General features: G+C 38.4%; 1 protein-coding gene across 1 annotated transcript; it reads left to right on the top strand.

Annotated features, from left to right (window-relative positions):
- Positions 1 to 491: 491 nt before the first annotated feature.
- Slc25a46 (solute carrier family 25 member 46) lies at positions 492 to 26,692 on the top strand. The gene is made up of 8 exons (XM_048442575.3): positions 492 to 876; positions 3,489 to 3,531; positions 4,941 to 4,998; positions 8,192 to 8,269; positions 10,798 to 10,898; positions 14,147 to 14,203; positions 16,403 to 16,460; positions 24,543 to 26,692. Exons 1-8 carry the CDS (start codon positions 594 to 596, stop codon positions 25,119 to 25,121), a joined length of 1,257 nt encoding a protein of 418 aa, XP_048298532.2. The 5' UTR covers positions 492 to 593; the 3' UTR covers positions 25,122 to 26,692.
- Positions 26,693 to 27,697: the final 1,005 nt, after the last annotated feature.

Here is a 27,697-nt window from a genome sequence, read left to right on the forward strand (position 1 = left end):
GTGTTCAGTGACAACGCTGCGATCTTAGTACCTCAAGTTATTTGGATACATCAGAAAAAATTGTTTATAGTTGCCTTGTGGTCTTAGAAAAGTTAAATACTTGATTCCTGTGTTGTAGAGGGCAGTATGTATTCGCACGTGAGGGTGTTCTTGACTTGTACTTTGCTAATGCCTGGTGGCCCCAACAACGAGAGACGAAGGGAGACTGAGTGACACTCTTTCCCTCATGCGGGTTCCCCCGGGAAGGGAGAGGCACCTGGGTGAGGGGAGACGGCATACTGCAACAGGCCGAAGTCATCCGGGGCTGCTGTACCATGCGAAGCATTCCTGAAAGCAGAGAACACACACTGCATCTCCTGCGACCAGGCCCCCAGGCATCCTTCCCTTCCAGCCTAAGACCGCTGCGGCGTCTCCCTGGCAACCACGTTGGGAAGAAGAGAGGCGAGGCAGAGTCACGTGTGCTCCCGGGACTTCCGGGTTTCAGTCGTGACTTCCGGTTGTCAGTCTCCTGACGCGCGGCGGCTGCGGCGGGGACGCGGTGGAGGCCTGGGCTCGGCGGGCCGGCCCCTCTCGTCCTCGTCCGCCCGTCCGAGATGCATCCGCGGCGCCCCGACGGCTTCGATGGCTTGGGCTACCGGGGAGGCGTGCGGGACGATCCGGCTTTCGGCGGCCCCTTCCATGCACGCTCTTTCGGCTCTGGGACCGACCTGGGCCACTGGGTGACGACTCCCCCGGACATCCCGGGCAGCCGCAATCTGCACTGGGGCGAAAAGAGCCCGACCTACGGTGTGCCGTCCGCGCCCACGACGCTCGAGGGCCCCGCGGAGGAGCTTTTTCCCGGCGGCGGCGACGGCCCGCGTCCGGGCCCGAGCAGCGGTGAGGGGTGCGGGGCCCGGCCGGGCGGGTGGGCCGGCGGACTCCGGAAGGGCGCGCTGGGCCCGCCTAGGTCCTTGCACACGCAACCACACCCTCTGCCCTCCTTTCGTCCTCTGCCCTGAAGCGAGCCTCTTGTGCGCGCGATTCGTGCTCCGGGATCACCACACTAGGTGACATCAGCGTAGCCTAGGATGCATTGGTTGGAGTGTTCAGGGGCCCGGGAACGTTACCACCGGTGGCCTGAAGCAGGAAAGAAATAAATTAGACTATTTATTCTTGTCTGATTCACAGATCTCTGGCAGATTGGTTAATTGAGTCATACCTTTTCGTTTTGGAAAGACGTTTTTTAGTACAGGCAGATTTGGGTTTGGAGCCTGGCTCTACCAATCATAAATTTAACTATTTTTGTCTGATCCCTCGTTAAGACTTGCCGAATGACGTAATTTTTCCGAGTGCTAAATAAAATGAATAACAGTATAATAATGCAAATATGCACAGTAGGATAATTATTCGTTTCCTTCACTTCCCCTTTCAGCATGAGAGTTCTGATTTTGACCCCAAATCCATAAAGCCTTGCAGTTTCCCCTTCTCGTCATCTGACCTAAAACCTCCACTTAGAGTTAGAAACACTATTATAACTTGACTTTGTAAGCCATTACTCTTTATGGAATGTCAGAGAGCTTCAGTTGCAACACTGCGTGAACCACATAAGTTTAAAATTCATTTTAAATCCGTTTTATGCTTGATATGTAATAGCTGACTTTATTCTCTGGGAATAACAAATTGTATCATTAAGTATTAAACATGTTGTACATGATCGTGATACTCATTTCATAGTTTTTACTCAGAGTCCAGAAATGCTTGACTGACCTGGAAGAGCCTGATTATTAGTGAGGACATGAGGTGGTAAAGGAGGATCCATGGCTCATCCAGGGTCGACAGTTAAGCTTTTGGTTGTCATCTCGTTTGTTTCATTGTGTTGTACGGGTCCCAGAATAGTGCTGGGAAACTCTTTTTGAATGAAGCTCTGAAATGATTCAAAACACAGGGATGATTGCTGCAAAGTCACCATCTTAGGCAGTAAAGTTTTTAATCTTTTTTTAAATTACATTTTGATAGTTCCAGTGAGGGGAAACTTGCTAACACAACCAGTTTATTTTGAAGTTGTTACCAAGTAATTGAGTAAAACTTTGCAGCAAGTAGCGCCTTACATAATTAACAGCACTAAGCCTTCCTAAAACGCTTCATAAATGTCTTTGCTTTAGTATTTGGGAATGATAAATAAGCACACAAAAGAAAGTACTTCAGTATGACAAGAAGTTTTCTAGCTTGTACTGTAGCACGATTAATAAAAACCCAGAGACTGAAATTGGGGTTCAACCTGAAGGTCAGAAAAGTAAAACACTGGCTCTTAACCTCTCTACCGCAGTTCAAAATGGCGATCCTGCCTCCAGGAATCTCAGAATAAGACTGTGTCTGAGAGTTTTCTCCTCCCATTTTATACTCCTCTCTAGGACGGGGATTAAAGGCGTGTATCACTACTGCCAGTTTCTGTGGCAAATTTATGTGGTTACTGGGATTAAAGGTGTATGTCACCAGTGCCTGGTCTGAAAGGCTGACCAGTGTGGCTATTTACTCTCTGATTTTCAGGCAAGCTTTATTTATTAAAATACAAATGAAACATCACTACACTGTACATCTTTCAGGGTGAAGCAGGTAGTTGCCCCAGGAACATGCTTACATGGCCTATTTCTTATAAGAGTATTCACGTGGTAAAGTACATCACTTCATTTGAAATGACAGCGAAGAGAGAGACTGTCTCTTGTTAATGTTGCTATTTCATGTCTACTCCCTGTCTAGGTCACTACTGGGGTTATTCAGGAGGAAGACTTCTATTCTAGCAGTGCATAGGAATTTTTAGCCGTTTGCTTTCCTGCCGGGCTGTAGGAGGGGGCACATGTGTTCCTAGGGTCCTGCCACTTAGACTGGATTAAACAATGGTTCGTCAGCTCTTTCCAATGGAAGGGCCTAGGGAGAAGCTATACCTAACCTATACGGATAGCACCAGTACTCTCAAAGTAACGATTTTCAGGCATTTTACATCCAACTGTTGTCCCTTAGTAATAGCAGATGACTGTACAGCATAAGTAGTCAGTTTCTTAGTGTATCAGTCATGGCCACCCATAGACAATTTTGGAATGATTGTAATCAGAAATTAAAGCTGACAATGCTTAGATTTCATCTGTATACAAATTTGACATTGTCCTTACAGGGCTTTAACACTTCTTCAGAGAGTTACTTTTGATAATATTTAAACTTTCAAGGTTTTATCGTTTAAAATAGTCACAACTTAGAAATGTCCCAGCTTGCAAGTCCTTGTGGCAACAGTCCGTCGGAATGAAAGACAGAATTGCTCCGTTAAGAGCTGCGTTCCGTGGAACTTGCCGCAGCGCCGCCAGTCACTCACTGTTTAAATTGCCTCCCTATCCCACCTCCCTGTCCCACATCATATTCTGAGGTTTAAATGAATAATAGCATGTTACTCTAAAATTTTGGTTATATATTTTGGTTTTAAATATTGGTTATAAGTAATCTTATCCTTTGTATTTTAGAGCAGTTGAATAGATTTGCTGGATTTGGTATTGGACTTGCAAGGTAATGTTTATTCTAAAATTTTTTGAATTAGAGTTTTTCCTTTAATTATTACAATATTAAGTAATTAACATTTCTTCCTTTGGGTTTCTTAACTTTGTAGGATTTGATTATTTAGAATCCATAACTTGCTGGGTAGTGGTGGCGTACACCTTTAATCCCAGCACTTGGGAAGCAGTGGCAGATAGATGGATCTCTGAGCTCCAAGCTAGCCTGCTCTACAGAGTGAGTTCCAGGACAGCCAGGGCTACACAGAGAATCCTTGTCTAACCGCCCCCCCCCCAAAATAAACCAAAAAACCAAAAAGAAAGAATTCATAACTTGATTTTTCTCTAATAGAAGTAGGAACCAGTCATCTCATTGTATAAAGAAAGAAAGAATGAAAGAAAGAAAGTAATTTTGTAATGAATATGGTAGTAACTTTCATGACTCTATCAGAATTGAATAGAATGTAATCTTCCCTCTCAAAGTGATGTGATCGATGAGCCAGCTCTCTAAACATTGCAATGATACCTAGGTAGTTTTGCAGCATAGAAACTCATTTTTGTTTTCATTTACCATTTGGTAGTCAGCCTCCTTTTTTGGTTTTGTTACTGCTTATAATGGTCATTATAACATTCATCAGTATTACTTATGGTATTATGAAAATTCACAAATATTGGACTTGTACTTTGCTTATCCTTCATACCAAAATGGCCATCATTTTAAATAACCAGTAGAATGACCTTATTTGCATATTAAAAACTGAGGGATATTTGTGTCAGCATAGATAAAGTCTATTTTCTATTTTGCTAATCTTTTTTAGCCTAATTTTTATTCTTAAAGCTTAATTCCAGTTTATATAATATGTGTGTATATTATAATATTTATATCATATACACACATAGATAATATACAATAATATAATTATAGACATATACACACATATTATATATAAATGCATATGTCACTATTAGAACTTAAATATGCAACTAATTATTTTGGGGGGAACATATTCAAAAGTAATATTTGATACATAAAGTAGTAATTAACATGTTCATTAAAAGTCCTGTAACTTAAATCCCAAGTATATCAAAATAAAAATTTCTGGAATAAGGATCTTGAAAAGCAAATGACTTTTCATGTGAGAATTTTGTTCATAGAATATTTTCTGAAAGGGAAGTTAAATGGTTAACTTTTTTCATATGGAGCTCTATTTTCGTCTTTGTACTATATAGATTATACATATTTACAAGTTTGTGGATCTAGATTTTATTTATATTGAACTTGCTGTTTGCATTATTTGTGGATGTATAGATATTAAATTCCTTTAATTGTAAAAATATAAGAATAACCTTGGGTATATGTATATTATAAATAAAATATGTGTAAAACATTATATTTATACTCACATATAAATAATTTCTGCACAGTCTCTTCACAGAAAATGTGCTGGCCCATCCTTGCATTGTTTTACGCCGCCAGTGTCAGGTAAATATAAGCTTTGGGACTTCTGAGACAAGCCTAATCCTAACTAGAAGCACAGAATTCTGATAAAATAACATGAAATCTTACACCTATTATTCTATGTGAAATGCCCCATAATCTATAATACTTCAATTTTCCAACTTTTTAGTCTTAAAACTTCTTCAAAAGCCTTAAAAGTTATCAGGACTCTGAAGATGTTTTGCTTATTTGGGTCATTTCTGCCAGGATTTGCCATTTCAGAAATTAAAACTGATATAATACTGATCTCATTAAAATAATAATGCACTCATCAGATATTAACAAATAATCTTTGCAGAAATCTATGTTGTTTTTTTTTTTCTCAAATGTGTGTCATAATAGGAGCGAGCTCCTTACATCTGTTCCTCCAGTCACTCTGTTGTAGACTGTTGTTTTAAGAGAAACAAGAATAATTAGCCTCCTACACGGGGTGCCCTTGAAAACAGGAGTATGTTTATTCTTTTCTGATGCTGTGTCTTCTGATGCGACACTGGAATTCACTAAGTGGTGGTGTCTTATGTGCAGTGTGAAACCTCAAGTAACCTTTTTTTTTTTTTTTTTAAAACTCCATTATATTAAAAGATTCCTATTGAACTGGGCATGCCTTTAATCCCAGCACTTGGGAGGCAGAGGCAGGCAAATCTCTGAGTTTGAGGCCAGTCTGATCTACAGAGCGAGTCCTAAGACAGTCAAGGCTACATAGAGAAAACAACAACAAAAATTCACACTGATTTATAATGCATATAAATGCGTTAGAATTCATATCACACATGATTTTCTATCACCCTGGATTGGTTATTTGAAAGATGTTGACTCACTGAGTTATGTGTTCAGATTCTAAAACACCAGTGATCCCACAAGAAGTCTTTTATCAATGTATATTCTTAATGAGATGTACATTCCCCTAAGTTCTTTTTTACATTTTATTAAAATGTATTAATTATACAAAATAATTACACAAAATTATGATATTTTCATACGTATATATCATGTCCTTTGATTTTTCTTGTCCCATTACCTTCCCTTGTCCTTCTACCCAATTTCTTCTGGTCTATTTTGTTAGTCCCCAAGAGTGCACTTCCTGCTTTCATGTATTTTATTTTGTTATTATTTCTTTAATTTACAGAGCATCCTATATTCTACAAATGAGAAAATGTCTGTTGTTTATCTGAGTCTGGTTTACTTGTCAGATCTCTAGTTTCTTACAATGTATTTTTCTTTGTGGTTGCATAATGATAATCGTGTGTGTGTGTGTGTGTGTGCGTGTGCATGTGTGTGTGTGTGTGTGCATGTGCATGGGTGTGCATGTGTGTGTGTGTCTAGTTTGATTCCATAAGCTGGTTTCTGTGACTACTGAAACAAGGAAAGGCTGCTGAGGTGTCTCTGTCTGCTGACTGTGGCCCATCTTCTATATCCCGGCGTACAACTGAAGAGGCAGTAGCTCTGGTTTTAGTTTCCATGAAGAACCTCTGCAGAGATTCCCACAGTGACTGCACTGAAGGAGAGTTCTTTTTCCTCACATAGTTACCTACATTTGCTTTTGTTTGTTTTCTTGGTGATAGCCCTTCCAGTAGGATTGAGATGGAATCTCAGTACGGTTTTGATTTACATTTCTCTGCTATATAATGGTATTTAATCTTTTTGGCTAATAGTAGTATTTCCTTTGCTTACTTACTGCTTGGATTATTAGGGGTTTTGGTGTTTAATCTTTTTAGTTCTGTGTATATTCTGGATAGTTAATTCCCTGTCAGATGGCTCACGTTCTGTGGGCTCTTTGTTTACTTTGCTGAACAGCTTTTTAATTTATGCTGTCCTATTTGTCAATTCTTATTACTATTCCCAAGTTATTGGTGTCCTTTTCAGAAGGCCCTAGCCTTCACCAGGATTTTAAAGTGTAGTTCCTATGTGTTCCTTGGCCAGAACAACATTTTAAATCTTTCTAAGGTGTTTTCCATTTGTACTTGGGAAAAAGTTGAAAACAAACAACTCCAAGGATCTTCTTTTTCAAAAACAACAACAAAAGAAACCAAAAACAATCACCACCAACAAAAAAAACTAACACCACCACCAAAGAATAACAACAACAACACACAAGCTCACTTTGGTAATTTACAAGTACACATTTGGTTTGAGTATATAGTTGAGTAGCTGAGTATATACTTGGCCCTAGGTTCAAATATCATTACTGCAAGAAGAAGATGTATGTCCCAAGTGTGAAAGTAATAGTTTGTATGAAAGTAAAAGTTTGACAGGGTGTTTTCAAAAAGGAAAAAAAGTGATGCTCTGTGATAAAAAGTGGCTAAATAGGTTGAAATGCATCATGTAAGAATTTTCCTTCATGACAGCTGTCTTTTTAGGTAACACACAAAATATTAATTAGAAAGGTGGTGTGTACTTATAGATCAGATTCATATAATTACCCTTTGTACTGCTTCACCACGGACACTCTTAGATGAAGATTGCTTTTCCTTCCTGTGAGTACCGATGGTGAAGAATATCACTGAGAAATACAACTGATACTACTGCTTCTGTTCATGGTGGAGAATCAGCAGTTTATTTACCCTTGTTATACCCATAGTGTGCTATTAGTGCGCGAAAAAGGCACATGGTGCTGAGTTAAAATTTTGAATTTGTCAGGCCCCTGGTGAGGTCACAGAGCTCCCAGCAGTTACTGGCCTGTATAGTAGCAGGTCCTGTTATGTAATTTCAGTTCTTTGCAAAATAATCTTCCCACATAACATTAAGTCAGTATAAACCAGTACAGATTAATCTGTTTATACCTGTCACTGAAAAACTAGAAATGCATAGAGAAATAACTACGTGAATAGCAGATGTCCCAGAACAGTAAGATTGATTTGTATATATTTAGATTGTGGTGGCAACTACATTATGATCTAGTATTACATCATTTTGACACATTTGGCTGATTTATGATTTGTCTATTTTTATAAGCCATAATTAAAAAAATGCTTGGCCAAAATGAGTATGAGTATTAGGTTTAATTCCAGAGCTTAAAAACCTCACTTGTCAAACAACAAGATCCTCTGTATATCTTCATTATTAGGTATTTTATGTAGTAGTCTGCATATTGCATTTATATTGCCATATACTAACATGAAATGGTTTATTCTAAGTGCTTATTATTTGACTTTAGAACTTAATTTTTGTATTTTTCCAGGTTAATTACCATGCTCGGCATTACCATCTCACCCCATTTACAATCATCAACATTATGTACAGCTTCAACAAAACGCAGGTGAGAATCTATTCTATTAAAGCTATATATTCAAGCTTGTTAAGCATTAAAGTAAGAATTCTCTTTTGAGACTGGGTGATGGTGGCACATGTCTTTAATTCCAGCACTTGGGAAGCAGAGGCAGGTGAATCTCCGAGTTTGAGGCCAGCCTAGTCTACAGAGTGAGTTCCAGGACAGCCAGGGCTACTCAGAGAAACTCTGTCTCAGAAAAAAAAAAAAAAATATCCTCCTTTGAGTCATCCAGAATTTTACTTAATTCAACAAAATTGCAAAGAACTATGTTAAATTCCAAGAATTAAGCAGCAGGCAAGGTAATGTTTATACAATCAAGAGAGTTACAGTTAGTCACAGAGACAGAAATGTCAGCAGAAGATTGTGGTCCAGTACGAGAATGATAAAGTACTGATTATCATATAGATGAGAGGCATCGTCACAACTCATCATTAGTCTTCTCATCGCTGTAACAAAATAACTGAAAGAAACATATAAGGAAGGAGGGGTTTATTATGATTCAAAATTTAAACTGTGATAACATGTCTCCTGGTCTCAAGGTAGTTGACCACATTTGGTCCATAGTCAGGAGGCAGAGAAACATAAGTGCAGACACTTAACTTTTTTGGCCATTCTTTAGTTCTTGATGGTAAAGAAATGATGCTGCCAATTTTTAGGGTGGGTCTTCCTCCTCAGTGAAGTATTTCTCACCTGTTTACAGTGAAGATTGACTGCCACAGCTGGGGCTGGTCACAGGGTATGACGAGGGAAAGCTGTTGAGAAGAGACACTGACTCGCATGCTTGTATGTTCACTTGTCAGAAAGTCTGCTTCTTACAGCTGAGGGCAAAGATTTCATGTGTTGGTGTTCAAAGGCAAAAGGAAAAGAGGTTGTAAGTTTGGGTGTGAGGTATTATGCAGTAAATAGTACCTTGTAGCAGAGGTGTAGGGTGAGAGGAAGATGAAAAAAGAGCCAGAGAAGTAACAGCATCATAAAGGGCCTTCCATGGCCTGCACACTTTATCCTAAAATCCAGAAGAGAACCACTGAAGATGTTTTAGAGTGACTATTGCATTGCGAACCAATGGATTGTTTGCATCAAATTTGGAATTTGTATATTTGAATTCTAGGAACTTTTCTACGTAAATGTTTATATATGTATGTAAAAATACTGTACCAAGCCGGGTGGTGGTGGTGCAAGCCTGTAATCCTAGCACTCAGGAGGCAGAAGCAGGTGGATCTCTGTGAGTTTGAGGCCAACCTAGTCTACAAGAGCAAGTACCAGGACAGGCTCTGAAGCTACAGAGAAACCCTGTCTAGAGCCCCCCCCCCCCAAAAAAAAAGAATTATGTATCAAGAATGTCATATTCTGGTAATAATTTTCGTAATATGGTTCATATCGTTTATTATAATGAACCAAGTAATTATAATATCTAGCAAGAGGATACCACTAAAACAACGATGATACATTCATGTAGTAAAACACCAGGTGGCCTTTACAGATAAGAAACTACTCTGTGTGTACTGACAAGGAATGATCTGGGTTGTTTTTTATGGTTCAAGATATATCTGTTAAAAATGAACAAACCAGAAAATTTATTCGTCTTTGCATGCACACAGATATCTGTTACATGCTGAGCTGTCTCTGGAGACTGGAAGATAAAAGCCTCTGCTAAGGGACTAGGATGAAAAAGAAAAACATTTTTCTCCTGGTACTATATTGCTGCATCTAATTTTACAGTATTGATATTTTATTTTCTCGTTCATAGATAAATAATGATAGTAATAACACCACTGCTGTTATTGTAGTAGAAACAGTGAACTCTTGTAGTATTAGATGTATATAAGTAATAACATAATGGTGGAAAGAACATAAATTTATAAGAGTCTGAGAAAACTTATAGAACTTCGGTTGATTAGATAGGAGAAATGAGAAATACATGATTTGGACAGAAGTATCATGAAGGAGCTATTAAGGGAACTAGGAACTACAAGAAAGAAGGAAAAGAAATGGTGCTAATGGGTATGGTTGAATGAAGTCGGGGAAATACACAATTTGAGATACCTGTAGGTCGTAGGAACAGCTGGACTAGTAGGCTGTTGAATATAGAGATACCTGAGGTTTTTAATAGGTCGTTTTGGAGCACCTAACTAAATGGAGTATTCATCTGGGTCTAAACTAAGCTACCATGAAACATTAACAACTGAGGCTACCATAATGCCACAGGCCTATGACTTGGGATCCTGGGACTTGGGAGGTTGAGGAAGGAGGATCAAGAGTTCAAGGTGAGCCTGACCTACTACATAGGAATTGGAGACCAGCATGGGTTATGTGTGAGTGTGCCTCAGTGGAACAGGAACAAAGTGGTAGAAATCTACCACTATTAGATTTAGCTACAGTTTGGTAAGATTTATATTAGAGTAATAACATATTAGGAAATATCAGTAAACCTTCAATGTTAAGTTTCATTAAGAAGTTTTATGTTTCATATTTAGGCATTAACAGAACTATTTTTATTGTTTTTGTTTTGATTTTAGGGACCACGAGCCCTATGGAAAGGAATGGGAAGCACATTTATTGTCCAGGGAGTCACACTTGGAGCCGAAGGCATAATTAGTGAATTTACACCTTTACCAAGGTACATGTGTGGCCTTTTTCCATCTTAGTTTTATAGTCAAATATGGAAGCCAATATCTCGAATCTGAAAACGTGTCTGAAATAGCACAGAGGAGGAGGACAGTCAAGCTACTCTGTTACACCTTCCAGAGTGAGGGTGTGATAGGGACTTCCATGTCCTAGTGTCTTTCCTTCCTACTGCTGTGTACCGGCAGCGGCAGCCCAGTGGCAAACAGGAGTATGTTATAGCCTCTTTAAGTAGCTCATCTGATTATAGTGCACGGTGTGATTTGTGCCATTGTTAAATAAGCCCCTTTCAGATTACCAGGATACTTACCTGGAGTTATTGGTATGTATTAAAAAAATAACTGAAAATTGAGAACTGAAAATTGAGTAAGAACTGACCTGGCAGGAAAGGAGCTCCTTCCAACGAAAGGTGCCAGTATACCTGGTCAGTCTCATGGAACTTAGACAATCTCGGTGACAAAAAGAAGTAGCTTGTGCTTGGGAATGCAAAGAAGCAGAGATGCTAAAGTATGGCATGTCTTTTAAAATGTTTTTTATTTATTCTTTGATAATTTGTATGTGTATACAAATATCTAGGTCATATTCAACTCAAAGCCTCTCCTCCCTCCATGACTGTGTCTTTGTAATGGCTATTCTCTGTGGGTCTGGAATCAAACATCCTATCTGTTTCTTGATGTGTTTTGACAAAGATATTCCCAAGAGGTAGTATAAGAGTATTGCTTCAGACTGGCTATGTAGGAAGCTATGGCTTGTAGGAAGCTATGCGTTAATGTTAACCACACTGGGACCATTCTGAGTTGTGGAACAGAACAGAAAGTACTGAGTTAGGAATACACACTACATGTGTAGCTGTAGCTGCTTTTAGGTTGGAAATGGGAGTATCAGGGAGTGAGTTTTTTTTTTTTTTAAGTGGGAATGCTAACCAAGCTGGAGAATTTAGTAAGAATAAAGGAGATAAGAAATGTAACTTTCAATAAATGGAGTTTGAAATTTTTGTCAGACCTGTAGGGGTTGTTTTAGTTACTTTTATATTCCTGTAAAGAGACAACTTGACCAAGACAACTTACAAAAGAAAGCATTTAGTTTGGGATTCAGCTTCAGAGGGTCGTAGAGTCCATGGCCATCATGGCAAGAGCCTTGCCAGTTGGGCAGGCACGACACTGTAGCTGAGAGCTTACATCTGATGCACAAGTTTGCAGGAGAGAGAGAGAGAGAGAGAGAGAGAGAGAGAGAGAGAGGAAAGATGAGAGAGAGAGAGAGAGATCATAAGATCAAGCTAACTGGAAATGGTAAGGGTTTTAGAAACCTCAAAACCCACATCCAGTGACAGACCCACTGTGGGGACCATTCTCATTTAAACAACCACAGGGGGACATGACTAAAAGGTGATTGGATCAGAATGCTGCAGAAATTATTTAAGAAAAGACATAGCTTTGAGTATTGTGCATAAAATGTTATTCAGAATATGAGACTCAGTGAAATTCAATTAGTGGAGAATTGTAGACCACAGTTCTGAAATGTGACAAAGGAAGAGTCCTGGACCACTTGTACGTCTACATATCTGTGCCATGTGTGGGCTTATGGGGGCGGTGAGCAGTAATTGAAGGGTATAGTTTGTGATACCTTCAAAACAGAATAGTGCTAAGATTCATGACACAGTTTCTAGAAGTCAAAGGTTGTAAACTTCAATTATAGATACACTGGGAGAGAGCAAGTAGATAAAGCTAGGGAAATATGCTGAGTTTTTTCTGAGTCAAATTCAGCCAAAACTTGTTGCAGGAAAGATAGCACTGGCCTTGTAGAAAGCTCTGAGAGACTGATAGTGTCCTACTTAATGGCAGTTGGCAACAAGGCATACAGCAAAGATATGGTAGACAGTAGTGAGAGATTGTAATTTGTTTGCTACTCTTTGGCATGGCCGCTTTTGTGTTTCAAGTACTATATTCTTCTGTATGAACTCATGGATAGTGTTAAAGCCTTTGGATAGTTCTTGTTTATTTATCTAAAGTTAGTCCTTAGGATACATTAGTTTGCATTGTTAAGAAAGGGAGTCAGTTGAAAGTCTAACCACTAGTATTGCACATGTACTCAATGTTGGGATATGTTTGTAAGGGAGGGAAATGAAGGCAAGAGGCTGAGAGCAGACTTTTTCTAATGTGTTTGCTGTCAAGGAACTGTGTATTCTCAAACTCCTTTATTAGTACAGCTTTGCTAAACGTGAGGAACATGTGGTTAGCTAAAAGTTTTTGACTCCTACTTTAAGAACTGAGTTTCTATGCTGGGCTAACTTTATATCTGTTACAACTTTTATGTCACAGGAAAGTATAGGTATTACCAGATCTTTCATTTTTGAGGCTTCTGCCCAAACAGAGATCTTTAAAAAGTTAACAAAGTGTAGGCATTCAGTTTAGTAGTGTGGTAAAAATTTAGTATCTGCAATGATAATATTTGTGGTTTGGCTTCTGAAAAAGTGTCAGAACCATAGGCAAACAACTGAAAGTAGAAAGTTGACTATGAGGAGAGAGATGAAGGGGGAATTTGGAATTGACAGTCCTGTTCCATAGGCCCAGAGTCACATGACCAGTTATCAAGGTAATGGTACTTCCCAGAGAAAAACAGGCCATCTGGAATACATCCGATCGTGCGCATTTCTGATACAGAGCACTACCCTGTGTTTTATTAGTAAGCAGGATGTGCATGCTGGTACTCAGCTAACTTCCTCTTTTTTATTCTGTCCAGCATCCTAGCCCATGAATTCACCCAGGCTTGAAACTTTCTCACAGACATGCCTGCGGATGTGTCTCCTAGGCCTTGTCTTCTGTCATACAGCAGTAGCCATAATGCAGCCAGTCACAGCTTTTCCTCACAGCCTCCTTTGCCACAAACACACAGTCGCTTGTCTCCATTTAAATCACCACACATGTCAGAATTATGTCCAGAAGGAAGATCCTTCCTAAAGACTAAAACAAAAACAGAAATTATTACTGTTTAAAATTGGGTGGTGGTAGCGCACACCTTTAATCCCAGCACTCAGGGAAGCAAAGGCAGGCGAATCTCTGTGAGTTCGAGGCCGGCCTGGTCTACAGAGTGAGTTCCAGGATAGCCAGGACTATTATACAGAGAAACCCTGTCTCGAAAAAATTAAAACAACAACAACAACCCCCCAAACCTCAAAACATTAACTTAAAAATGTTTAAAATAACACATAATTTTGTTTTATTTACATTTATTTTTACATTTTAGGGAAGTTTCACACAAATGGAATCCTAAACTAATAGGTGAACACCTTCTTCTGAAATGGTAAGTTTTGCAATGACATTGTTAACAGAAAGTTCCATTAGAACTTTGTTAGAACTGAAACAAACCTTACTCATAATATAGTAAAAGAAGCTAGAGTCATAGGAATAGACCTTCGCAGAATAAGTATCAAGGTTTTGGGCTTGAAATATACATACTGTTTAAAATGATTCTTAGGCATTTGAAAGGTAAAAGTCATGGCTCAACTTCTTACTTTTGTTTAAGTTAATTTTTATTTTATTCATTTTTGAGGGTGGGATGGGGTGGGTCTATGTGTTTGGGTACATTTGTGTGAACGTGGAGGTTAGAGTTTCCTGAGGAGCCATCAACCTTGTTTTTTGTTTTTGTTTTAAGGTTTTTTTTTTTGTGTGTGATTATAATATAGTTATATCATTTCTTCTCTTCCTTTTTCTCCAACTCTTATGTAAGTCTCGCCTTGTTCTCATTCAAATTTAATGCCTTTTTTCTTTAACTGTTGTTACTTGGTGTGTGTATGTAGTAATACACACATACACTAAGTAATAACAATTAAAGAAAAATTAAAGATAAGTTGCTACATGCACACAACTTTCTCAATCCACATAATGTTACTATATGTATCCGTTTTTAGGGATGATCATTTGGTACTGGATCATCATTTGGAGTGCAGTTTGGGGTTACTGATTAGGCTGGGCAGCAAGCAAGCCTCAGGGATATACCTGTTTCTACCTACCTAACTCTGATATTGCAAGGGCATGCCACTATGCCCAACTCTATACATGGATGCTTGGTATCAAACTTGGGTCCTTATGCTTCCATGGCAAGTACTTCACCAGCTGAAATCTCCCCAGTCCCTTGACCCAGCTTAAAAACAGATAGATAGATAGATAGATAGATAGATAGATAGATAGATAGATGTAAGTAGGTAGATACATAGGTAGATAGATAAATAGATAGGTAGATATGTATGTGTAGGTAGGTAGATACATAGGTAGATAGAGAGGTAAATAGATAGGTAGGTAGGTAGATAGGTAGATAAAAATTGCTACCATGTGTTGAACATCCCTAAGCCAAACATCTGAAATCCAAAATACATCAAAGTCTGAAGAATTTGAATACCAACACATGTCAAGTGTTGAATCTCTCTAACCCGATCCTATTTAATTAGGGGTGGGGCGTCAGAATATAGCCACACAGAAAATACTACATAAAAACACTGTCAAGCTTTGTTTATAAATGAGTATAACACATAACTTTGTAGCTAAACTTGGTTCCCATCCTCAAGATCTCTAGTTAGTTATATGCAAATTTCCCCAAATCTGAAACACATCTGATGAAGGATTTCTGATAGAAGGGATACTAAACCTTTGTCTTGCTCTTAGTCAGAGATATGAATGTATGTGGTGAAGAACAAACTCAAAACGGTAGTCACATTATAGTCGAAAGTGATTTTGCTCAGTGACTATTTTTACATATTAGAAGTTTATTTTATTTTATTTTTTAAGATTGTGAATTGGAAATTCCTCTAGCTTGCTGGCTCACTCTGCGGGGCAGTCTAGCACATAGTCACTTGCTGATGTTCCGATGGTCTGGGAGGCCAGTACTTACGAGGACCTGGCCCTAAGGGTGTTGTTAGCTTAATCCCACCTTGAAATGATTTTTAATAACTATACTTTGCAGGCTTGCAAGGCAGTAATGTTACAGTATTGATGAGGAAACAGCTTGGGAAAGCTATACAGTCTTATTTTCCATAATAACAGGGAACTTTGTTCACGGTTAAAAGCTGGCTTAGTCTGCTGATGGGAAATGTAGACATAGAACGTGACAATGGGGAATAGCAAAAATTATTCTATTCAGATATTAGTAAAACACCAGACTATGGAACAGTTCTTCATCTAAAAGGTTCACTTGTTAAGTGCAGGTTGACGTCCACACAGTTAATCATAAATGAGCCTGCATTCTGGTAAAGGTATAATCAATAATCTAGGTAGTTTTGGCAGATTGTCTTTATTTATTATTACTTTTTAATTTTCATTTATATTCATTAAAGTACTCTGTGTTTCAGCATTCTGAGTACTATCACTAGTTTCAAAGTACAGTAGAAAAATTTATCAAGATCATTTTGGGTTTGAATGTAAATTATGTGAATACATTAACACAGATTTTAAAATTTCTTTATAATTTACTTTGTTGTACTGATAAAGTTTGGTTTTATTTCTGCAGCCTAACATATATGGTGGCCATGCCTTTTTATTCAGCAAGTTTGATTGAAACAGTACAGGTGAGCTGCTCTTGTAACTTTTGTTAAGTACCTTTAGGATATTTAGTATACTGTACATGTCTGATTTTAAATGTTTATTTCACAGATACATGTATTTATCATACATTACCACTGGTGTAATATTTCCATTGTAAATTTGGGTCACACAGTTTTAATTATTTTTCTCTTTCCCATATACAACTGTAGTCTTCATTCAGGTATCCTAGAACCCAAACTATGACTTGTTCTGAACCTATAACTCTCTTTCAAGGTACAAGAACAATTTAAAATGCTCATGGCGTATCATAGCAAGTTCATTAATAATTGTCTGGGCATAAGGTAGCACCCATAGGTAATTTACTAACAGCATTATTTTTAAACATCCCTCTGATGGAACATTGTTGGTAAATAAATACAAAGCTTAAGCAGTCTCCTGTTAGCATTTAAATTCTGCTTGCTTGTTTTACTATTTCTGACCACACGGTGGCACTTGCAGCACACTGAATTAAATTTTGTAGCCTCACCATCTTTTACAGCTAAAACTGAGATGACAGTGTTTATCCAGCTTGTCTTCTGTTGCAGCACCCAATCTTCAAGAATACGTTCCCCGCCTGTGTCGGTGCCTGCTCTATAAATTGCTTGTTTGGCCAGCCTTGCCTTTCTGATTTTTGTTTTGTTTTCTCTTAATTTGCTGTCCCCACTACATCATTACTCTCTGATTTTGCTGTTGCTGTTAGAACTAACTTTGGTTAACTGAAATTAACGTCTTATGACCTAAACAGACTTGCCTGTCCTCTTGCATTTGGGTGGTGCTGTGTAGTTTGCAGAGTTAGGCGTCTATGAGGTGGTCTCACTTTAAAGATAAGAAAAACTATCAGAAAGATAATAACTTTAGACAAAATAACTAAGCAACATTCTGTATCAGGAAAGAGGTCTTAGCATGGGACAGACTTGCCACAGTCATATTTGTCTATTTAAATTAGAACTGTGATTTTAGACAGGTTTTTAAAAATCATTTTAAATTGCAATTTTTATCTTTCATAGAATAGGAATAATATTTAATAACTCAATTCTTATTTTTATGTAGATATCTAGATTGCACTAATAGCTTTTCCTCTGTGCTGTTTTTTCTTGTCTCTGTTTAATGCTGTACTTTTGTGTCCTCGGTGTCTCACTTGTTAGTGCCCTGCTTTCCTTTCCACTCCCTTTGTCTGTATTGACAAGCTTCTCTTTCTTTTCTCAGGTTTCTGCCTTGGTGAACATCTTTCTTTCGGTAGCCTCATTTCCTTCCATCACTTCTTGTCTTGTACCTGTCCCAGTCCTGGGTCCTCCTGGCTGTTCATCTGTTCTCAGCTCTTAGGAAGCTCTGTATGTCTGTGAATCTTGTCTATTCTAGTCTTCCTTTTAGACTCAGCTTCTTCAGGCAACCTCGCTACCCTCAAAGGGAGTTTCCCCCTTTCTATCTGTACTATCTTGCTATCTTCATTGTGATTCAAACCCTAGTTTTAGGGGTTTTGTTTTTTTGGCTTTGATTCTGCTTAACTCTCATGCCTTTGGAGACTCAGCAGGCATCTAAGACTGTCCCTTCTCCTAACCAAGGGACCTCACTCTTCCCGCTTCTTTTGCTCATTACCATATCATCTGTGCTCCTGTGCCCTTGTAGGGAACCCTTGACCTCTTAGAGAACATATTTTTTTTCTCTTGGAGATATGTGAATCACCAGAAGAACCACTGTTTAAAATCCTTGAATGGGAACTACTTCCCGTTGATCAGTCCATTATCCAGTGTCCTTGAGTTCTGTCTGTATGCACTTGAAAGTTTGTGTTTAAGTTACAGTAGTTATGTCCCTTTACTAAAATAAGGGCCCATATTGATTCCCCAAGATCATTTTCAGACTTCTCAGAATAGTGTTGTATCAAAGTTTTTTATTGACTTCTCTCTTCTTTCTATCTTCTTTAAATTTATTTTTCTTAATTCATCAAATATTTATTGAGAAACAACCTGTTTCAGAGAGGGTCATAGACTTGCATAATATGTTAGCAAATAATACTGACAAAAATCCTCCACTTCTGTAGACTTAAAAGCCTGTGGGGAGGATAGACATAAACAAGACACATCTCTATCTGTGAGAAAAGTTGTAAGTGTTAAAAAGAGCAAAGTGAGGATGAGGTATTGTGGGTAGAGAGGGACAATTAATATTTATGAAAGAAGATCAGGTGAAGACTCAATGAGAAGGTGATATTTGAGCAAAGGTCTAAGGCTGAGAAAAATATTATTTTGAAGAATATTCTAAGCAGAGGGAAAGCAAATGCAAAGACCTTTAAGTGAGATTGTATCACCTGATTTGATGGTTGCAAGGATTGGCTCTAGATAAACGAGAGAAAATAGTTGATTACTTTAGAGGAGTAAGAGGGGCCCCATTATGATACACATTGTAATAACTAATGTAAGCATTTAGTCTTACATTAAAGAGATGTGGATTTGAGCAGAACAGTGATGTAATCTGATTCTTATCTTTATTAGAATCACTTTGGCTGCTGACATTGGAAGAAAAATCACATAGGAAAGGGGCCATAGTTAGGGGCAGCTAACTGGGCTAATCAGTCAGGTGAACTTATTTTAGCCTCAAGGTTTCAAATAATATTTGTTTCGTGAAGACTTCTAGTTTGTGCCTAGCTTGGATCTTTTTCTTATAATCTGGTTTATCATCTTACTGATGCCAAGATTTATGAACTTTAGTCTTTCCTTTCAGAATGTCAACCCTGCAGTGTTCCTTGACTCAGCAAAGCAGCTCCTTTCACTTACCTTTCTAGTGTCTCTCACCAACAGCCTTGCATGAGACAACTTTTTGTGTACCCCAGGCTGGACTAAAAAACTCGTTAAGATGGTCAAGGGTAGCCATGAATTTCTGAACCTCCAGTGTCCATCTCCCAAGTGCTGCGATTACAGGGGTTTGCGGCCACACCTGGGTTTATGTGGTACTGGAGATCTAACTGAGGGCCTTATGTGTGCTAGCTAAGTCCTTTACCAGCCAAGCTGCATCTCCAGCCCCTTGGCCATTTTGCCTTGTTTCTTTGATGACACACAAATGTAGCCCAACAGTAGTTTCCATAACTCTACTCTTAGCAGCACAACTGAATTGGCTGACTTGCATTGCTGCCTTCTAGGCCAGCCCCACTGCCTCTCACTGGGGAGTCACAGGAACTTTATAATGCTCACCGTCCGCTTTTGTCACTCTAGGCACAACAGGCAGTGTTATTTTAATGTTTAAATTGCACCAGTTCTTTTGCTTAAAATTAAGCAGTTATTTCCCATATGACTAGAAGCCAAAGATTATACACTGATCTGAAAACATATAGCCATTGTTTGCCATTTTAACTTCATATTCCATTCTTCTGTGACTGTTGCTGCAGCTATATTAATGTTTTAGCTCTTCTATTTTTGACTCTCTAGAACTCTATTGTTTGTATCATAAACATTCTATTCTTAACAAACATTATGAAAAGACAGACATTTCAGGCGATATTAGTTCTAAACATTTATTGAGTATGTACTGAGTACCAGACCTCTTTTATTTAATATGACAAAGCTTTTATTGGAGAGATGTAACACATATCTACTTACCCCAGATAGGAAGCCCACGACAGACCAAACTACAGATACCACCAAAGCCCTCATTGGTGAACCAATGAGTTTTATTGGAGTTACTTACTGGAGTATATTTGATGGGTATTTACAGGAGCAGAAAAGACACAGAGATAGCTATATCAGCAAAGTCTGCAGCAGCATGGGTGACAACTTACGAAGCTGGGAACCTGGAGCACAGTACATAGCCTGCAGGCAGCTCAATAGATTGGAGAGTGTGCTTTCCAAATGACCTGGTCTAAGCCTCTTCCAGGCAACTCAACTGGTTTCTGCTGCTTCCATGCAGCTGCTCTGGGCTCAGAGCCTTCTTTGCAGCTTGTGGTTATCTGAGAATCTTCTCTGCAATTTAGCTTGTCTTAGAGTCTTTGCAGCTTAACTCTACTCCTCTGAGAATGATTCTCAGCTTTTATTGCTTACTCTGGCAAGAAGGGGTCTAATGAATTTGGTCAGTTTCAGGGACTTCCTGAAGCTATTTTGATTTGTGTACCTTCCTGTTTTTAGGATCTTTCCCCAGGGTGGAATGTTTCAATCTTGGAGGAAGCTATTACAGAACGACTGTATAAATGATAGGTTATACTATCTTCCATTTTTATAGAATGCTGAACTGATGTTTAGGAGATGCTAAGTATAGTAACAGTTGTTACACAGCAGTAAGTTAAGGAGACAGGATATAAATTCATACATCAGTGATATTTCAGCATCCTCCGTTGCCTTTTCACATGCAATATTCTGAGTGTTCTGAGGAGTTTGCTTAAAACAGATGAGTCAGACTTTCTACTCCCCTTGTCGTATCTCAGTTTCCCCCAATAATAGCTTTCTACTTTATTGCTGTCTTTTCTTTTTCTTTTCTGTTATTTTTGAGACTATAATATAATCACACCATTTTCCTCTTCCCTTCCCTCCAAACTTTCCCATATATCCCCTTTTGCTCCTTTTATGACTTCCTTTATTTGTGGTTACATTCATATATGTGTATATATAGACATATATTCCTAAATATAACCTGCTCAGTCTATATAATGATACTCGTATGTGTGTTTTCAGTGCTGACCATTTGGCATTGACGATCCAGTCGGTGTGCTCTTCCCAGGAGAAGACTATTTCTCCCGCTCTCAGTGTTTCTGTTGTTTTTTGTGTGTAGGGTCGAGGCCTCATGAACTCCTTCCCATCCACTTTGGCACTTCTGTTGGTGTCATCCTTGTTCAGCTCGTGTTTAGTCATGTTGGTTAAACTTGATTGGTGTAGCTTCTGACATTGCCAGGAGTCACAAGTTTACAGCAAAATTACTGGTCCTCTGCCTTTGACAATCTTTCACCCCTTCTGTAATTTCCACTGAACCTTAGGTGTAGGAGTGGTTTGTAAATGTATACATCTCGTGGGATGGTGATCCACAACTCCTGTATTTTGATTTGTTAAAATTTTCTGTAATGGTCTCCATATTATGCAAAAGGTAGTTTCTTTGTTAAGGATTGACTTATCTGGGTAAGGACAAATGTTTGGATTGTTTTTAGTTATTATGTTGGTTTAGTAAAGTGGTGGTTATAGTTTCTGTTACAGGATCCATGACTTTATAACATGGAGTAGTTGGCTAGGTTTCTAGCACTAGATATGGTTTCCCTCTTGCTAGGTCTTAAGTCCAATTAGAGAGCTATTGTTTACACCAAGGTATGTATGCCACTACTTCACCTTCAAGGTAATCTTGCCATGCTTGTTGTTGTGGTTCTTATGCATCATAGCTGAGTTGGACTGTTGGTTGCTTCCCTCCTTTGGCAGTTTGTATGGCTACTTGTAGTACCATGAAAGCTACTTTTCCAGGAAGAGTTATTCAAACCAATTCCAGATCAGGGGTCTCTGGGCCCTGTTTCTGAAGTGCATGAAGTCTTCAGCAATAGGGATTACCTTCCTGCTTTGGGGGGCAACTTAGGGCAATAGCAATAGGCTATATGTTTTGAGAGTTTCTTCGGCAGTTCTGGCCAATGACTCAAAAGAGTGTGGGGTTTCTGCTAGGTGGTCTTTGGTTATTGGAGGTAGACGAGAAAAGTTTATTTAAACTATATATGTATATTATACTCAGGATTCAATATATTATATGTTTTTAAGAATATAATTGATAGTATAATTCCTTATGATATTTTCAGATGTTCTTATTATTATTTTACCCCCCCTCCTTTTTCTGTGTGTACTTTCCTCCCTTTCTAAATAGCCACTTTCATGTTTCCATGACCAGACCACCTGTGCCCAGCGATTCCTCTTTGCCCTTCTCCCACCTTTTTCTGAATTCACCTCCCTACCCCTTCCCTGTAGAGCCCTCCTTTTCCATTTCCCTGATTAGATCACCTGTACTCTGCTTTTCTCCCTCTATTGCTCCTCAACTCTCTGGCAATTTGATCCAACTAGTACTTCAAGCACAATATTGAAAAGGATTGGGAATAGTGGACATCCCTGTCTAATTCTTGACTTCATTGGGATTGCTTCAAGCATTTCTCAATTTAGGAAGATATTGGCTGCACATTTCTTGTAAATAACTTATTGTGTTGAGGTTTGTTCTTTGTAGCTCTACATTCTCTAGAACTTTTATAGTGAAGGCATGTGGATTTTCTTCAAAGGCTTTTCTGAATCTTTTGAGATGATCATGTGATTTTTGTTTGTAAGTCTATTTATGTGGTTTAGTACATTATTTACTTGCTTATGTTGAACCATCCCTGCATTTGAGGGATAAAGCCAACTTGGTCGTAGTGGGTAATATTTTTGGTGTATGTATGTATTCTGTTAGGAGGTATTTTATTGAATATTTTTTGAGCCTATGTTCATCAGGGAGATTGATTTGTAATTTTCTTTTTGTTTTGCCTTTACCTGGTGTTTGTATTTAGTGATGATGTCTTTGTAGGAGTTGTTTTCGACTGCTGTCTCTCTTTTGTTTTTGCTTAAATAGTTTAAGAAGGACTGGCTGTAAATTTTCTTTGATTGTCTGGTAGAATTCTGCTGCAAGTCCTTCTGATCCGGGGCTGTTTTTAGCTGGAAGGCTTTATTACAATTTCAGTCTGATTTGTTAGGGTCAGTTTTAGGTTGTTGACTTCCTGGTTTAATTTTAGTGATTTACCTAAATCTAGAAATTAATCCATTTCTTTTAGGGTCTCCAGCTTAATGGAGTACAGTTTTTTTTTAAAAAAACAATCATTTATAATATTCTGAATTTTCTTTGTGTTGTCTGCTTTAATGTTTCATCTTTGATAAATTTTATGGTTGTTCTTTCAAATTTTGTATCCTCGGGTTTATCTAGATAATTCATATTGTTAAACATTTCTGCAGGCTTTTGAGAGAAGATACCGGCTTGATCTGTCATATAATTGGAATTTTTTGCAATGAGATCTGGTCATTGAGCTTCTTTTGTTAGTTCTGAGTCTGATATGGACAGAGTAGATTGAAGTAAAAGAGAGGATGTAGGGGGCAGGTTTGGACTAGAGGTTGGAAATGGCTTGGGTAGAGTGGAGTTGGGGACAGAAGGGACTGGACTGGTGTACAGAATGTGATTCCTGGTCTAAGTCTGGAGTATGGAAGTTGAAAAGGTTGCATATGGTATTGAATGGCCTTGTGGGTCAGGGTAGTAGGTAAAGAGGGTCCTGGCCAAAGCCCAGGGATATTTTTCTTGTGCAGGTAGGGCAGGCCAAAGCAGGCTAGGACATTGGATGTGGGACCCGTGTGTAGATCTGGCCAGCTGGGGAGAAAGTGTGGATGGGGAGGTCAGGGAGACCTCCAGGGGCTAGACTCTGGAGAAAGATGTGGAAAGTATGACTGGGTGGGGTAGGTTGGACATGACACAGAAGGGGCCTGTAGGTGGTTGCAGGTAGGGTGGGTACTGGTGGAAGCCTAGAGGCTGGTTGCATTTCAGGCAGGGGTGGCCAGCTCTAGGCCAGGGTACTGGTTTTAGAAACCAGGCTAAATTTACCAAGTTGTGGACTGGGATAGACATTGAAACAGGAAGTGGGAAGTGGCTGGTTGGGTGGTTCAGTGAGGAGCTGAAGGGCATCGTAGGTGGACTGTAGGTGGAGCATGTCCTGCTCATTGCTGTCTCTTTTTGATATTGTCTTTGATAGATGAATCTAGTACTAATCTACTCTCATAGCTGAAGTCAGTAAATCATGGATGTTTTCTTCTTTTGTCAATACATTTATCTCAAAGGGACCTAATAACAGTTCTTTTGATGGCAATTTTTAAAAACTGTTAAGTTGATGGTCCTGGAGAGAGAGCTCGGTGGTAAAGATACACTGACTACTTGCTCTTCCAGAGAGTTCAGTTCTCAGCACTGCAGTTCCGGGAGATACAATGACCTCTTCTGGACTCAGTAGGCGGTGCATGCACATGGATACACATGCAGGCAGGACAACCACACACATGAAACGAAATAAATCTTTTTTTTTTTTTTAAATAAAATTACCTTTTTCATCACTTTTGTTTCAGAGTGAGATAATCCGAGATAATACTGGCATCCTGGAATGTATTAAAGAAGGGATTGGAAGAGTAATAGGCTTGGGAGTGCCTCACAGCAAACGCCTCCTTCCACTGCTTTCACTGATCTTCCCGACAGTCCTGCATGGAGTTCTTCATTACATCATCAGCTCCATCATTCAGAAGATTGTTCTCCTAATTCTGAAGAGAAAGACCTATAATAGCCACCTAGCTGAGAGTACGAGCCCCATGCAGAATATGCTGGATGCTTATTTTCCGGAACTTATTGCTAACTTTGCCGCCAGCCTTTGCTCTGACGTTATACTTTACCCATTGGAAACCGTTCTGCATCGCCTTCATATTCAAGGAACACGCACAATAATTGACAATACAGACCTTGGCTATGAAGTACTTCCAATTAATACTCAGTATGAGGGAATGAGAGACTGTATAAATACTATTAAGCAGGAGGAAGGAGTATTTGGTTTTTATAAAGGGTTTGGTGCTGTTATAATACAGTATACACTGCATGCAGCCATCTTGCAGATTACCAAAATTATTTACTCCACACTTCTTCAGAATAGCATTTGAGATTTAGCTTCTATCATTGGCTGGTCCAAAAGATGTGGTCTGGATAATTTGCTCTGAAATTACAAGTTAATGTAAAATGCTGGGTGGAAAGAAGTAGGCTGGGGATTGAGACTGGTGGAAAAGCTTCATGCTGGTTATACTGACCTCTCATTTTTCTTAGGTATAAATAGAGATATATAGCTATATAAATAATACTGGATCGAAACCCTTCCAAAATTGAAAACTCAATAAAAGTAATACTTTAAATTTAAAATTTAAAGTTACATTTTGGTATAACACTCTTGTTGAAGTAAAATTGATCCTGGGTAGAAGGAAAAAAATGTATCAAATATAAAATGAAATTGCAGCGACTTGAATCTATTTTATTGACCTTAATATTTGTTATATATTTGTTTAACCTGGATTCAGGTCAGTGTGTTAATTCTTAATGCAGTGTAGAGTATCAGGGTTTTTTTCCTTTAAGCAAATTATATCATCATTGAAAAAAAAACCCAATGATTACATTTGGCACTCTGTAAGCAGGGGTTGAAGGGTTTTAAATTGTATGTAACCTTTTTGTTTGCTGTATATATTTATTATATGGATCCATTTGTGTGTATACATGTAACTCGGGATCTCCTTCATCCCTGCAAGTTCTCATAGACCAGCTTATTGCATCAAATGAAGGAGACACTTTCTGCTTGAACATCAAGAGTAAGACATCAAAACGCCAGGAAATAGCTTTCTTGTTGCAGCACCCCCAGCATTGCAGTGCCAGAAACTTGAAACTTTTCATTTTCATATGCTTGTGACGCTTGGATCATCAGATGATTTTAGAGCCATTTTAAAGATACCTAACAATCATGGCAGCCATTACTGTTTCCGCATTTACCTAAAGGAGCCTCACCTGTCTTTCATTTCTAAAAGAACTTATCTTAGAGAGGGCAAAATTAAAGTTCACCTGGGAACTTATTATTAACTCACCATTAATAATGACTGCAATGTTTCTTTCTTTGTGTGTGTGTGTGTGTGTGTGTGTGTGTTTGCGTAAAATTTTATTCTCCAAATGAGCTAACCCAGAGCTAAAAATGAGACATCCTTTGTTACATTTTATTTAAACTTGCTTGGATAAGTACTGAAGAAAAATACAAACCTCATAGGAAAGTTGCCTTTATGTGTTATGAAGGAGAGGGAGAACCAATATTTCAACAAATGAAACTTGTTAATCAGTTTAATAAAACAAAGTTGATGTGTTCCTGTGGTGAAGTGGACTTTGTAATGAAGTGATGTATAGTTCACTGATCATTCATACAACATTTAACGTTTCATTTCTTTATGAGTATGATCAAGTTTACAAACACTGAAGTGCAGTGCCTGCAGATGTTGCCCAACCTCGAATGCATGCAAACTAAAACTGATGTTACATGTTCAATGTTGCAGAGAGTGTCAGTGCGATTGATAAGAACTTAACATGGACAAGGAGAAGCATGAAATAATGTGTAAGTAAGCAGCTGTCCCCACCCTGTGTTACTGAAGTAATGTTGTCCGCTGCTTAATTCCTCAACAAAGGAAAATAAATGCTGTTGATCACATTTTGCACTTATGATTAAATCTCTTAAAATATGTTTTTGTCTATCTAAAAATGGGGCTAAAGTTGTTTTTTATTGACTTCAAGCAGCTAAGTTTGTAGATATTTATAGGCCCCATCCTCAGAATCACATTTTATATACAAGTCAAGGTTGTTTCAGAGAAGAAACCAGAAGATTACAGTTTTCCGAAAATGCCTACAACAGTCTAAATGGAACCAACTATTTACTAGGTTAATTCTGTGAAAATTTTCATGTATCTAGAGTGAAGATGCTTAAGGATTATTTATTTGCAGTTACTATGAATTTGATAGTATAAATTGTTGCATCTGGAGTCTCATTTAACTGTTTGCAGAAATACCCACAAATTACCTTAAAAACTAAAGTTGGAGAATGATAAAGTCCTAATTGTTTTTTTAGTTTAGTTTTTTCTTTTTCTTTTTTAAACTGCTTTTCTGAATTGATTAAAACACAACCTTTGAAAGCAAAACATATTTTAGCTGATCAGATGTTTCTCAGTGAATTGAGAAAATAATAACTATAAGATTCACTTTTTCCTTTTCAAAAATTTCTGTTATCTTATAGAAACCAAAATCTAGCATCCACTTTCCTGAGATATCCTTCTCCATTTTTACAAATACTTACAGTTTTATGCCCTGCCTTTCCTTTTTTATATCTACTATTTGTTTTTGAGTGCTCATTATTTATCTTTCCACCTGTGGTGCAATTTTTTCGTAGGTTCCTCATGTTCTTCTCCGTACGTCTGGTCACTCACGTTTTTCATGGTTCACTGGTCAGCCCCATATTGGGGGCCAGTCTCGACAAAAATACCTTTCTCTAGAGTGGAGGTGTGGGAATTTAGAAATATAGTAAAGAATATAAAGATGCGAATGAAAACATATAGGATAGTATCAGGAGAGAATTTTTCAGTGAGTACTGAAAATTCCGATATCCTTCTGAAATTTTTTTAAGGGCTCCTTAAAGTCCCTGATAATAAAGCTACTCAATCCT

Source organism: Myodes glareolus, chromosome 13, assembly GCF_982192425.1.
Source record: "Myodes glareolus chromosome 13, mMyoGla1.1, whole genome shotgun sequence".
In the NCBI taxonomy this organism is placed as follows: Eukaryota; Metazoa; Chordata; class Mammalia; order Rodentia; family Cricetidae; genus Myodes; species Myodes glareolus.

Bases quoted from the DNA above. Each gene is read 5' to 3' on its own strand.
- Slc25a46 (XM_048442575.3), top strand. From the start codon at position 594: ATGCATCCGCGGCGCCCCGACGGCTTCGATGGCTTGGGCTACCGGGGA. The intron at 4,999-8,191 runs GTAAATATAAGC...GTATTTTTCCAG, and splicing joins TTTTACGCCGCCAGTGTCAG to GTTAATTACCATGCTCGGCA. The intron at 14,204-16,402 runs GTAAGTTTTGCA...TTATTTCTGCAG, and splicing joins GAACACCTTCTTCTGAAATG to CCTAACATATATGGTGGCCA.